The 14343-nt window shown below is 41.7% G+C and overlaps 1 protein-coding gene across 3 annotated transcripts in view; it reads right to left on the reverse strand.

Annotated features, from left to right (window-relative positions):
- Positions 1–14343, reverse strand: part of KAT6A (lysine acetyltransferase 6A) — a 408346-nt gene that overhangs the window by 101253 nt on the left and 292750 nt on the right. For all 3 annotated transcript variants that reach the window (XM_033949340.1, XM_033949338.1, XM_033949341.1), the window contains one exon: positions 8821–8982. In XM_033949340.1, coding sequence (XP_033805231.1) covers positions 8821–8982 — 162 coding nt within the window. The remainder of the gene's footprint in view (positions 1–8820; positions 8983–14343) is intronic.

Here is a 14343-nt window from a genome sequence, read left to right on the forward strand (position 1 = left end):
ATGCTATGGGAGAGTACCTGAAGAAAGCTGTTAGGATGGGAGGACATAAGAGAAGTGGAAAGACAGTGGTCTAAGCTGAAAGGAGCGATAAAAATGGCTACGGACCTTTATGTGAAGAAAATCAATAAAAACAAGAGAAAAAGGAAGCCGATATGGTTCTCCAACCTAGTGGCTGAGAAAATAAAGGCGAAAGAGTTGGCATTCGTGAAATATAAAAAAAACCAAGAAGAGGAGAGCAGAAAGGACTACAGGGTGAAAATGAAAGAGCTAAGAGAGAGATACGTCTGGCGAAAGCACAGGCGGAAGAACAAATGGCTAAAAATGTAAAAAAGAGAGACAAAAATTTTTTCAGATATATTAGTGAAAGGAGGAAGATGAAAAATGGAATTGCTAGGCTAAAAGATGCTGGGAACAAATATGTGGAAAGTGATGAGGAGAAAGCGAATGTGCTAAACAAATACTTCTGTTCTGTGTTCACAGAAGAAAATCCTGGAGAAGGACCGAGATTGTCTAGCAAAGTTACACGAGAAAATGGAGTAGATTCTGCGTCATTCACGGAGGAGGGTGTTTATGAGCAACTTGAAAAACTGAAGGTGGACAAAGCAATGGGACCAGACGGGAAGCATCCCAGGATACTAAGGGAGCTCAGAGAGGTTCTGGCGAGTCCTATTAAAGACTTGTTCAACAAATCTCTGGAGATGGGAGTGATTCCTGGGGATTGGAGGAGAGCGGATGTGGTCCCTATTCATAAAAGTGGTCACAGGGATGAAGCAGGAAACTACAGACCGGTGAGCCTCACTTCAGTTGTTGGAAAAATAATGGAAGTTTTGCTGAAAGAAAGGATAGTGTACTTCCTTGAATCTAATGTGTTACAGGATCCGCGACAACATGGCTTTACAAAAGGTAAATCGTGCCAAACGAACCTGATTGAATTTTTTGATTGGGTGACCAGAGAGCTGGATCGAGGACATATGCTAGATGTAATTTACTTGGATTTCAGCAAAGCCTTTGATATAGTTCCTCATAGGAGGCTGTTGAACAAACTTGAAGGGCTGAAGTTAGGACTCAAAGTGGTGAACTGGGTCAAAAACTGGCTGTCAGACAGACGCCAAAGGGTGGTGGTTAATGGAAGTCGCTCGAAGGAAGGAAAGATGAGTAGTGGAGTCCCTCAGGGATCAGTGCTGGGGCCAATCCTGTTCAATGTTTGTGAGTGACATTGCTGAAGGGTTAGAAGGAAAAGTGTGCCTTTTTGCAGATGATACCAATTTTGTAACAGAGTAGACACCGAAGAGAGAGTGGAAAATATGAAAAAGGATCTGCAAAAGTTAGAGGAATGGTCTAATGCCTGGCAACTAAAATTCAATGCAAAGAAATGCAGAGTAATGCATTTGGGGGATTAATAATAGGAAGGAACCGTATATGCTAGGAGGAGAGAAGCTGATATGCAAGGACGGGGAGAGAGACCTTGGGGTGATAGTGTCCAAAGATCTAAAGGTGAAAAAATAGTGTGACAAGGCAGTGGCTGCTGCCAGAAGGATGCTGGGCTGTATAAAGAGAGGCGTAATCAGTAGAAGGAAGAAGGTGTTGATGCCCCTGTACAGGTCATTGGTAAGGCCCCACTTGGAATATTGTGTTCGATTTTGGAGACCGTATCTGGCGAAGGACGTAAGAAGACTTGAGGCGGTCCAGAGAAGAGCGACGAAAATGATAGGAGGCTTGCGCCAGAAGACTTATGAGGAGAGATTGGAAGCCCTGAATATGTATACCCTAGAGGAAAGGATAGACAGGGGAGATATGATTCAGACGTTCAAATACTTGAAGGGTATTAACATAGAACAAAATTGTTTTCAGAGAAAGGAAAATGGTAAAACCAGAGGACATAATTTGAGGTTGAGGGGTGGTAGATTCAAAGGCAATGTTAGGAAATTCTACTTTACGGAGAGGGTGGTGGATGCCTGGAATGCGCTCCTGAGAGAGGTGGTGGAGAGTAAAACTGTGACTAAGTTCAAAGAAGCGTGGGATGAACACAAAGGATCTAGAATCAGAAAATAAGATTAAATATTGAACTAAGGCAAGTACTGGGCAAACCTGCATGGTCTGTGTCTGTATATGGCCGTTTGGTGGAGGATGGGCTGGGGAGGGCTTCAATGGCTGGGAGGGTGTAGATGGGCTGGAGTAAGTCTTAACAGAAATTTTGGCAGTTGGAACCCAAGCACAGTACTGGCTAAAGCTAAGAAGAAAAAATTTAAAAAATTTAAATTGAATCAGGTTGGGCAGACTGTTGGACCATTCGGGTCGTTATCTGCCGTCATCTACTATGTTACTATGTTTAACCTAATGGATAACAACTGGATAAAAACAGCAGTGAATAGCTGAACAAGTGTAGAAGCTCCTATGTGGTGCAAGGAAAAAAAAAAATCATTAAAAGTGGAAGGACACATAACACAGATTATAGCAGAGATCTTTGCTATCTTTCAAGCAGGGGCTAATTTGCTAAAAAAAAACAAAAAACAATAAAAAACCAACGTTCAATGTGAGAGCCAAGAACATTACCGGCAAAGTGGAAGACACCCTGACAACCTCCAGTATCATGTCTTTACCCACATTTCCTTCAATCAGGCTCTCTCCCTTTCTCCAGTTTTTAATCTCTCCATATACTTTATCTGGATGTTTGTTTGTGGTGCTACATTTTAAACAGCTATTCTGTTTTCTTGCAGTATCATTTCCACATATTTTCTGGAATTTTTCTGAAATTTGTTTATCTGTATGTGCTATATTTGGTTTTCATACTGTATGTTATTTTGTTCTCTGCCTTGGAAAAAGGTGGATCATAAATAAGAAATCATAAGCACCATTTAGCTCACAATAAGTTTGAAATACCTAGTGTCTTTGTCTTATAAGAACAGAATGGGATTTTGGGCAGTACATACTCAAACTCACTGAGTGTGGTACAGACAGTAAATAGAATAACTTATGGAGGTATGCTGGCCACAAGCGAGAGGAAAAGATAGAGGGAGACTGTGTACCAGGGAAAGAGTCAGGGTGTCACACTATGGGCTCCTTTTACAAAGGTGCACTAGAGTTTTTAGCGCACGCACAGGATTAGCGTATGCTATAGCACGCGCTAGCTGAAAAATTACCGCCTGCTTATAAGGAGGCGGTAGCAGCTAGCACGTGCGGCATTTTAGCACACGCTAAAACCGCTAGCACGCCTTTGTAATGGGATGGGATGGGAATGGGAGGTTATCACTGGCCCCTAGGCCTTGCAATGAAGAACAATCGATTATAGTGGTCAGTCAAATAATTTTGTCAAATATTCCAACCTGTTTCCAGATTAATGGCTGTGATATTCTATTTAAACTAAAGTTTATAATTTAGGAATTGTAATGGACTCTTTTTGTCAATACAACCTTTTATTAGGTCAATTGTATAAAACATAAGAACATAAGAATTGCCGCTGCTGGGTCAGACCAGTGGTCCATCGTGCCCAGCAGTCCGCTCACGCGGCGGCCCTTAGGTCAAAGACCTAACTCTAACTGAGACTAGCCTTACCTACGTATGTTCTGGTTCAGTAGGAACTTGTCTAACTTTTCTTGAATCCCTGGAGGGTGCTTTCCCTATAACAACCTCCGGAAGAGCGTTCCAGTTTTCTACCACTCTCTGGGTGAAGAAGAACTTCCTTACGTTTGAACGGAATCTATCTCCTTTTTTATTTTTTTAGAATTTTTTATTTAGAAGAAGAGTAGGAGCACACAGTACAATCAGCAAAGCAATATACATAGTCAGCATCACACCCACTCTCACCCTTCCCCTGTTTGAACAACTTCCCAATCCACTACCATCCCCCTCCCACGTCTTCTACGCTCAATTTTCACTTTCTTAAACCCAAAATCTATAAACATTTTGGTTCATTCACTAATTATTTCGAAATTAGATTACTGTAATTCTCTCCTAATAAACATATCTCAGAAAGAAAGGAGACGACTACAAATCATACAAAATACCGCAGTTAAATTAATTCACAAAGCTAAAAAATATGATCATGTTACCCCTTTACTCATCAAATCTCACTGGCTTCCAATCTCTCACCGAATCACTTTTAAAACTTTATTCCTAGTTTATAAAACTTTAATTTCAAACGAACCCCTCTTCATATCAAAAATGATAGTCCCATATAATCCTCCGCGATCCTTAAGATCATCTTTATCTAACCAGCTTTCAGTCCCTTCATTAAGAATAATTGGCACTAGACGTAAAGATATGTTTTCAGTGGTGGCCCCCTCATTGTGGAACTCTCTCCCAAACTTTATTAAAAATGAAAAAGATCTTATCTCTTTTAAAAAATTGTTAAAAACTTACTTGTTTCAAGATGCATTTGACTTATGAAATGATCTTTTCTTATAATCTCATATGTTTTTAAGATTCTCTTTTCCTGTTTTTTTCTAATTATACCTATTGTATTCTCCCCTCCATGTAAATTTTAACAAATAATGCAATTGTAACTTTCCCCTTCCTTCCTTTTCAATCATGTTTGTCCAATTTGTCTTGTCAATTGTCTAACTTAGTAAAATTTTATGTATTACCACAATCTGCTGGTTTTTAATTGTACATCGCTTAGAAATTTGTAATAAGCGATACATCAAATGTAAATAAACTTGAAACATAACCCCTGGAATCCAGTTCCCCAACAATTCCCCACACAGAGAGAAGCACCTTCAATACAGCAATTAGAGCTAGATAGCACTTAGAGCAACTCATGAAGACTAAACAAGAGACACCAGTGTGACCCCTACCCCAAATATCTACATATTGTTGCCATGACCTTGCCAACAAGGCCGAGAGCTGATATCTATCATATACCCAGCCGAATTTGTCCCACATAAGGTGCAAGGAGGGCCCAGACGCACTCTTCCAATAGCAAGCCACAGTCAACTGTGCCACTGTGAAAGCTAACTGAGCCAATTTGTCCTGCGTATCATCTACCCTTCCCGTGGGCATCCCCAGGAGCACTATGTCTGCCCACACCTCTAGTGGTACCTGAAGAAGGGTCCCCACATACCCGAATACCTGTCTCCAATAGGTCTGAAGCTCCGGGCAGCCCCACCACCTATAGAAGAATGTACCCTGTTGCCCACACCCCCTCCATCAAAGATCACTAAAGGTGGAAGACATTTTACTCAAGGTAACAGGTGTCATATACCACCTCACTAATAGTTTCAAAGCATTTTCCACCAAAACAGGCACCTGAACCACATGATAAATCCTATGCACTACCCGGCCCCAGACCTCCTCCTCCAGGACTAGCCCCAAATCTGCTTCCCAGGCCAAAATATAGGCCGGCTTGTGCCCTCTGTCTCTAAGTATCATGTGATAAAACTTAGATATACATCCCCTGTGCACAGGCAGCCCAAGCAGTTGTTCAAATTCTGAACTTGTTTATATAGTAGGATCAGCCTGATGCGCCTGCATGAGATAGCTTTTCACTTGCAGATAAGGGAAAAGATCCCCAGATTCCAGCTTGAACATAGTGCGCATCACCGGAAAGGCCCGAATGAACTCCCCCTCCAGGAATTGGCCAAAGTACTGCAGCCCTCTTCTCTCCCAACTCTTATACATCTCCTCCTCTCTCCCTGGTATAAAATCAGATGCATCTTATAGTCCCCCCCCCCCCTCTCTCCCCGGTATAAAATCAGATGCAGAATCTATCCCTTTTTAACTTTAGAGTGCGCCCTCTCGTTCTTTGTACCTTGGCCATGATCATGTGGTCACAACCAAAAGATTGATAAGCAATGGACTACTGTAACTCTCTTTTTCTCAAACTACCCATATCATATTATTAAAAGCTTTACAAGAGGTACAGAATGCCACCAAAAGCTTGCTACTAATCATTTCTTTAGCACTGTATGCAGAACTGTACATTATCCTCTCTCAAATTATCGTGGTCTATATAAATGAATGGATATTTCTTTTTCCTTTTTGTTTTTCTTCTTGGAAATTATGGATTTGTTTCAAGTTGTAATTATTATACTTGATTGTAAATAAGAAATGTGATAAATAAAGAATAATTTAAAAAAGAACTGTACATTAAAACATTCAAGAGACAGTTCCTGTTCTGTAGAGCTTACAATCTAATCAAAACTAGGTGGGTTTCTCAGGCAGGGGTGCTTTACAAGCGAGTGGGGATTAGGAATTAAAAGCAACCTCAAAAATGTGCTTTTTAGCCTGGATTTGAATACTGCTATAAATGGAGCTTGACGTACTGACTCAGGCAGTTTGTTTCAGGTGTATAGTGCACCAAGAGAGAAGGAACATAGTCTGGAGTTGGCAGTAGAAAGGTACAGATAAAGCACAGTTATTTACCTGTAACAGGTGTTATCCAGAGACAGCAGGCAGATATTCTCACATATGGGCGATGTCATCCATGGAGGGCCATTAGCGCGGGGGGCTTTTTTCTTTTATGATGTAGATTGTGCGTGTGTAGCACACACACATCTGTGCCATTAAAAAAATAAGAAACCCTAACAGTAGTGACAGGAGACTGCTTACTCTGTCACTGCTGTTAGGGCTCTGCATATGTGTCAATCGCTCACTGAGCGATTGATCTGTTGGGTTTGCATGCAAATCATTTACACGCAAACTTGGTAGTGAATCAATTGCTCGTCCAGAATCCGCCAACAGCAATCCAGTCGGTATCTTTAGTGCATCCAGGGCATAGTCTCTTTTTCCAATGCAATAAGTGAGACATTCAAGACAGATAGGACGTACAAAAAGCTAGGGTGGGCTTGCTGCGCTGACCCTTAAGAACAAGGACCCAAAGCAAAGTCTTATCTTGCCACCACATCCACTCTGTAGAACTTGGCAAATGTGTGAAGAGAAGACCATGTTGCTGCCCTGCAAATCTCCTCAGGGGAGACTAGCTTTGGCCCACAAAGAAGCCACACTCCTGGTAGAATGATCCTTTACAGAAATTTGCAGTTTTGAAGCAGCAGGGAGCTTTAGAAATAAAACGATCGATAAAAATCCAAGATGGTCACAGTAAAAAAATTTGTTACAAAATCACAATTATTTTCACACTTCCAAAACTCCACAGGGGAACATCAAGAAATACTCAAAACCCCACTTTTCCAAACTCCCCCTATTCCTTTCACAGGCGGTCAAGCCGGTGTACTCACTGACCTGACAGAAAATCTGTGCTGCAGCCTTGCTTTCAGCTCTCTCACAGTAGCTGGATGAAAAAATTTACTGCCACAATGCTGGGAATACTTATGCAAATCTGATCTTTGGGCTGCCAGTTAGATTCCTTTGCCTGAGTATACCTCTACCCCTGCTCACCGAGACGGGCGGAGTAAAGATGCAGCCGGCACCCTGTGAGACACCGCTGAGTCTCCTAAGGGCGCCTAACAGCCTGCGCTTGACCCCTGCTTAATAGTAGGTGAGACAATGTCAGGGATGGACCTGAGCTCCTGAGAAAACTATGCAGGCTGGCTAACAGGTACCCAGAGGGATCAGCCTGTCAGCTACAGACCAAAGTCAGTGTATTCTCAAGCAGGCAGAACTTTGAAATTGCTCCAAGCACCAAATTCCCATAAAAGGAACAAAATTACACCAAATAAAATAATAAAATGGGGAGAGCAGAACAAATACTCCTGCAGGCAAGCGTGCAGAAGGAAAGGACTATAGGTGGAGCTAGAGAACCCAGTAAGTACAACAGTACAACAGAAGCAGAGTGAAACATCCAGAGTGGATTTCTTCTGCAGCAGCATGCAGCTGTGAGGAAATAACCCATCTGTCTAGAACAGTGGTCTCAAACTCAAACCCTTTGCAGGGCCACATTTTGGGATTTGTAGGTACTTAGAGGGCCTCAGAAAAAAATAGTTAATGTCTTATTAAAGAAATGACAATTTTGCATGAGGTAAAACTCATTATAGTTTATAAATCTTACTTTTGGCTAAGTTTTAATAATAATATTGTAATTTATAGGTAAAGATACATATGATCAAGAAACTGTTTTATTGTTCTTTTGTGATTTTGATAAACATACCGAGGGCCTCAAAATAGTACCTGATGGGCCGCATGTGGCCCCCGGGCCACGAGTTTGAGACCACTGGTCTAGAATATCTCACCTATTGTACTGGAACAATATTTAGTACTGCCTCTACAACATAAAAATCAGAGTGACATACACCTTCTTAACACAACTAGAGATGCAGGCAGTGTTGGAAGAGTTAATCTGATACTGTGTATATGAGGAAGTGTTGGAAAAGTGTTAACCTGATACTGTATATACAATGCATTCAATGTCCTGCTCCACCAGGGATTGCAGAGGAGCAAAAGTACAAATGAGGAAGAAAATGTGAATTTTTTTGCTATACTACCTGTTCAGATATTACAGAATCTAGCTCATCTATCCTTTTTATATGCAACCCAAGATAGAACATGCAATAAGTTGCAATCAGCACAAAATGGAACAGCCAGAAAAGGTGGTATCATTGCTATGTCTCTTCAACTAGCTTTGATCCTGCAGGGCACTTAATGAGAGTGTTTACTCCAGAAGCAATGCTACCTAGTACTATCAAGGGAACACCAAGTCATTTACACACCTCTTGCCCAAGGCTTATAGCCAAAATATGATTCCCAAGGAAAATATACATTTAATACAGTTCAGCAACATTAAAAGTAAATGAAATACAGGTGCTAGTCGGTCTGTGAATGCTTCCTGCAAGCAAATTCAAATTGTTTCAAAGGAAATAATATTTTTGTTTACAGACTGAAGGAAAGTAGACAATTGATGACAGTGTGACAAAGCACTCACATGCTCACCTTAGAGAAGTAGCCAACAAGGTGGCATCCTTTCACATCATTGTATGTTAAAACATAGAATAGAAATGGCTCCACATCGTAATATAGAGTTTTATGATCCAGGAACAGCTTGGCTAACAGACACAGATTCTGGCAGTAAATGGTGCTGACGTTTCCATCAACCTAAAGGCAATAAGTAACAGATCAATAGGTAGCATCTCATCTACTGCTAGGTGGTCACCATTTTAATCCATTGGCAGCATTAACAATGTCATTCTTTTTTTTTTTTTTTTAAAAGGGGGGGGGGAGGTACTACAGAATAACTTGCCCAAAGAACACCTATAATGCAGGTTACTAAAGAATACAAAGGTGCCTCCTGTAACAAGTACTCTTGCTGCTAACACAACATATTTCCAGGAAAAACCTAAAGTTCCCATCAGGTATGTGTGGCAGTTCTCACGTTACTGCAAATGCAGAGCATTCCTCAGTTCTGTTAAACAGAACTCTAGAAAGGGAGAAAGTATGTTAGGTGTAGCTCAATCTGTGACAACATGATCATCATCTCAGACTGATACATCCTAACCAAGAATTTTCTTAAACAAATAGAGAAATAAGGATAAAAATCTTACCAATAGGCTAGCACATTTTTGGTAAATTAAAACTTCAAATTTTATTTTTAAGAAGACAATTCCAGGTGGAATATTGGGCCCTTCTTCACTGCTTCACATAAAAATTTAGATTTGTATGCCTGGTGCAGTAGGGAACTCCTGACAGAAACCTGAATGTAATCTGCCTTAAGCAATCAACGAAAAAGTATGACCCTAAACACAAATAAATAAAAACTAAATTCTTAGGACAGTTATCTTCATCATTTTTCTAACAAAAATACCCCAAAACAAATTATTTTTAAAAAAGCCTTCAGTATAAGAGCCAAGAGTGTTGCTAGACAAAGTGGACACCACACTGGATGAGTGGGTGAGGAATTGAAGAACATACAAATAGTCTTATTGGGTAAGACCAACAGTCCATCTAGTGTAGTAGCCTGTCTTCATGGTGGCCAATCCAGGTCACTAGTACTTGGCAGAACCCCAAATAGCAACATTCCATGTTACCAATCCAGGGCAAGAAGGCTTCCCCCATGACTGTCTCAATAACAGACTATGAACTTTTTCTCCAGGAAACTGTCCAAAACTTTCCCCTTCTGATACAGTTGAGTCTGGATATTTAGGCACATTCTAAATAACTTAATTAAAATAAAGTCTTTCCCCTCCCCACCCCCCTAATGCACACACAATTTTCTTTTCCCCTAAGCTCTCTATCCCTACTCCTCCGGCCCCATTATCTCCACAATCCTGTCTCCACTTCAACCCCTTGAAACTGTCCCCTTCAGTTTTTTAATCCTCGTATATCTGATTCATATATTTATTAACAGTGCCACCTCTGGAATAGCTGTTCTCTTTTGGTACCACATGACTCTTGGCAAGTTTGAGCTGCTTAGTGCCTAATCTCCCACACTGCTTTCAGTCTTATGGAAACAGTTATGGAGTTTGAATAACACAAAGCTCAAACTTTAGAGAGCCGAACGATGAAGGTAAAAAACAGAACAGCTGACATGAAAGTAATGCCGGTAGCAAGACTCCAGGTAGCAGGGGGGAGAGAGTCAGAGAGCCACACTTAAGATCATCGTAGGCTGTCAATTGTCCCTAGATCTTGCAATGAAGAGCACTGCCTTAGGAAGAAATGACATGGATATAGCATCACACTACTCTTGTTTTAATTTAGTATAAGGTAGATGCACTGCTAGGCTCTGTGTGCTATAGTTACCATCACCATGAAAAGGATCTTTCAAGTTAGGAATTTTAATCAACAGGAAAAGCCTGAGAACTAAACATAATTTCATTTTGTCACCCTCTTATCAACCTTCCATCTCTCCTTGTTTCTCACCTAACCTACCCCTACCCTCTTCCTGCAAGACTTACACCTGGCAGAAGACTGCACAACTGTGTAGTGCAGAATTTGTTCAGAATTCTCCGCAAACTTTCCTTACAGCCCCTGTCCTTCCTTCTCCCCAGCGCAGGTCTGGCCTTCCTTCTGACAATCCCCTCCCCACCCACCCATGAAATCAGACATACCTCCCAAGGACGCAGCGGCATCTAGCACGCAGAGGCAGCACTGTGAATGGGCTGCTTGCTGTCGGTCCCACAAATGCCTTCCCTCTAAACTAAATTAAACTAAACCTTAAGTTTATACCGCATCATCTCTACGGATGTTGTGGAGCTTAGCACGGCTTACAAGAACTTAAAATATAGGAAGAGAAGAAAAAAAAAGGTTTACATGAACTTATATATAGAAGAGAAGAGTAAGGGGGGATAGAATTACATTTTAGTGAAAAGCCAGGTTTTCAGTTGCTTGAGGAATAATTAATTGGAGGGAGCCCAGGTTCTGCAGCGGGGTAGTAAGGTCATTCCAAAGACCTGTGATTCTGAAGAGAAGGGATTTTCCCAGTTTGCCTGCATAGCGAATACCGTGTAGAGAGGGGAAGGATAATTTATACCTTTGGGCGGGTCTGGTAGAGTCAGGACTTGAGGAATTATAAGATAGTGGGATTAAGGGAGGAAGGATGCCGTGAATGATCTTAAAAGCCAGGCAGGAGCATTTGAAATGGATTCTGGAAATCACTCTGAGCCAGTGAAGTTTGGCTAGGAGTAGTGAGACATGGTCAGACTTGCGTTTTGCAAAGATCAACTTGGCTGCAGTATTCTGGATTAACTGGAGTCTTTGAAGACTTTTTTTTGATAGGCTTAAGTAGATGGCATTGCAGTAGTCTAATTTGGAGAGGATGATGGATTGGACAAGGACAGCGAAATGTTGTTAGCGAAAATAGGATCTTACTTTCCTCAGCATGTGGAGGCTGAAAAAGCATGATTTAGCCAAGGAGTTGAGGTGGTCATTGAGGGAGAGAGAAGAATCGATAATGATGCCAAGGACCTTGCTTGAGAACTCAAGCTGCAATGCAGCGCCTGAGGGTAGTGCGAAGAGGGTGGGTAGGTGTTCTAATTTCCCTCTGTTGCATCACTTCCTGTAAATCAATGATGTGGCAGAGGGAAGGCCATGGCAAGGCCGGCTGAGGGGAGGGGATCTGGACATGGATGTTAGGCCACAATTTGAGAGGGGGAATAGAAGGAACATGGATGGTAGGCCTATTTTGGGGGAGAGAAGGGGTCATGGATGATGGACTGTAAGTAGGGGATGGGGGAGAGGAGGGGACATGGATCCTAGACTGCAAGTAGGGGATTGGGGGAAGGAAGGAACATAGGGGATAGGGGAGAGGAGGGGACATGGATCCTGGACTGCAAGTTTGTGTGTGGGGGGGGGAGAGAGGAGGGGACATGGATGCTAGACCTGCAGAGGGAGAGGAGGAGAGGAGACACAGATGCTTCACTGAAAGTGTGTGTCTGGGGGGGGGGACATGGATGCTGCACTGCAAGAACAAAGGTGGGGAAGGATGCTAGACCTGCAAGGGGAGGGGACATGGATGCTGGACCTGTAAGTAGAGGGGAAAGGGGGTGAGAAGGAAACCCAGGCCAGAGAGAGGGTTGAGAAGAAAGATATGCTTGACCATAGAGAGAGAGGGAGAGATGCCAGATCATGGGGCTTCAGGGCACAAGTGAAAGAGGTAGTAGGTGATGTGAGGGGACATGGATGCTGGACTCGCAAGTGGGGGTTGGGTGGATGGTAGAGAGAGGAAGAAAGTGACCAAGACATGAAAGGAAAGAGGAGGAGATTCTTAGCCAATAGAGAGAGAGTGAGAGAGAGAGAGAGAAAGATGCAAGGCTATCGGGGCCAAGTAGGGGATTCCGGGTGCAAGTGAGAGAATGGTGGGATTTAGAGGGACACAGAATTGCAGTTGGAGTGAGAGAGGGAATTGAGGAGGCTGGAACCTGAGAAAGGAAAAGGCAGGAAGGAATTTCAAGCATCAGGATATAATTCTATACAATACACTACAAATAAACTTTGCAGAATTTTGAAATATTGTGCATAGAATTTTCAAAATTTGTGCACAGAATTCTGCCAGGAGTAAAGACTGCCACTGGAATGCTTTTATGTTTCATTTATATATTCTGATATTTGCCAACATTTGCTCATTTCTGATCTGAAAAAAGTATTGTACTTGAAATCTAATTTTTAAAAAATGTATTAAGTTAGTCCAATCAAATAGGTGGTATCTTATTTTATTTTCTCTTGCGACCATGTTTTGTAGTAGTTGAAGTCTCTTGTGTTCTTTTTCTGTAATGCCACCGAATAGTGAGTTTAAGTAAACAAGGAGGGGGTATTTGGACAGATTGTGCTACTGTCTTGAAACTGGTCTCTGTTAGAACTGATCTGATTGCCATCAGTTGTCTCATCTTAAAGATGAATTTTTTCATTACAGAGATAATATGTGTGTTGTAGGAAACAGCAGAGGGGCAGAGGCGGAGGATTGTGTTTGATGTGACAATGGTGACAACATCAAATTTATACTGCGAGGAAGAAAGGCTTGGCAATCTACTTCTGTATTCTGCCAAGAAAACTTGATGATAATGAGACATAAAAAAAATCGATGTATAGTGCTGGAAGATGGTCCTCTAGGTCAGAAGATACTCAGCCTGCTACTAGGGAAGAGCGGATAGTCATCCAGAGTACGCCCAGTGATTGTGAAGCTGACGAATGAAAGCCACCAGGATGTCCTGATGCTGTAAATATGTTCTTAACATATAGGAACATGGAATGTGTGAAGCATGAATCAAGGAAAATTGGAAATTGTTAAAGATCAAATGGAAAAACACAAAATTGATTTTTAAGGAATAGTAACATAGTAAATGACGGCAGATAAAGATCCGAATGGTCCATCCAGTCTGCCTAACCATACATGCACCACAAATTAATTTAGTTTAAATGGTCTTTTTTCTTAGATATTTCTGGGCCAGAAACCCAGAGCCCTGCCCAGTAGGTTCCATCTACTAGACTCTCCATCAAAGCTCACTCCAGCCCATCTTAACCATCCCAGCCATCAAAACCCTCCCCAGCCCATCCTCAACTGAATGTCCATATATGGGACACTGGCCGTGCAAGCCTGCCCAGTACTGGCCTTAGTTCCTTCAATGTATACCCATTATTTTCTGATTAGAGATCCTTTGTATTCATCGCACACTTGTTTGAACTCTGTCACCGTTTTCTTTTCCACCACCTCCCTCGGGAGCGCATTCCACGCATTAACCACCCTCTCCGTAAAGAAGAATTTCCTAACATTACGCTTGAATCTACTACCATTCAGGTAGATGTCATCCATGGGAAAATGTTAAAAGAACAAAGTGAGAATATAAAGAGACATGAAGAACAAATTAACCAAATAAAAACTTTAGAAGTGGAGATTGTGAAAGAAAGATCTTTCATTCAGAAAAAATGAGTATATGGAAAATAAGCAGAGAAGAAATAACTTGAGGGTGTTAAATTTTCCTAAATCTCTAATAATGTCAGCAGTGGAAATCGGAGATACAGTATCTG

This window comes from Geotrypetes seraphini, chromosome 6, assembly GCF_902459505.1.
Source record: "Geotrypetes seraphini chromosome 6, aGeoSer1.1, whole genome shotgun sequence".
Classification (NCBI taxonomy): Eukaryota; Metazoa; Chordata; class Amphibia; order Gymnophiona; family Dermophiidae; genus Geotrypetes; species Geotrypetes seraphini.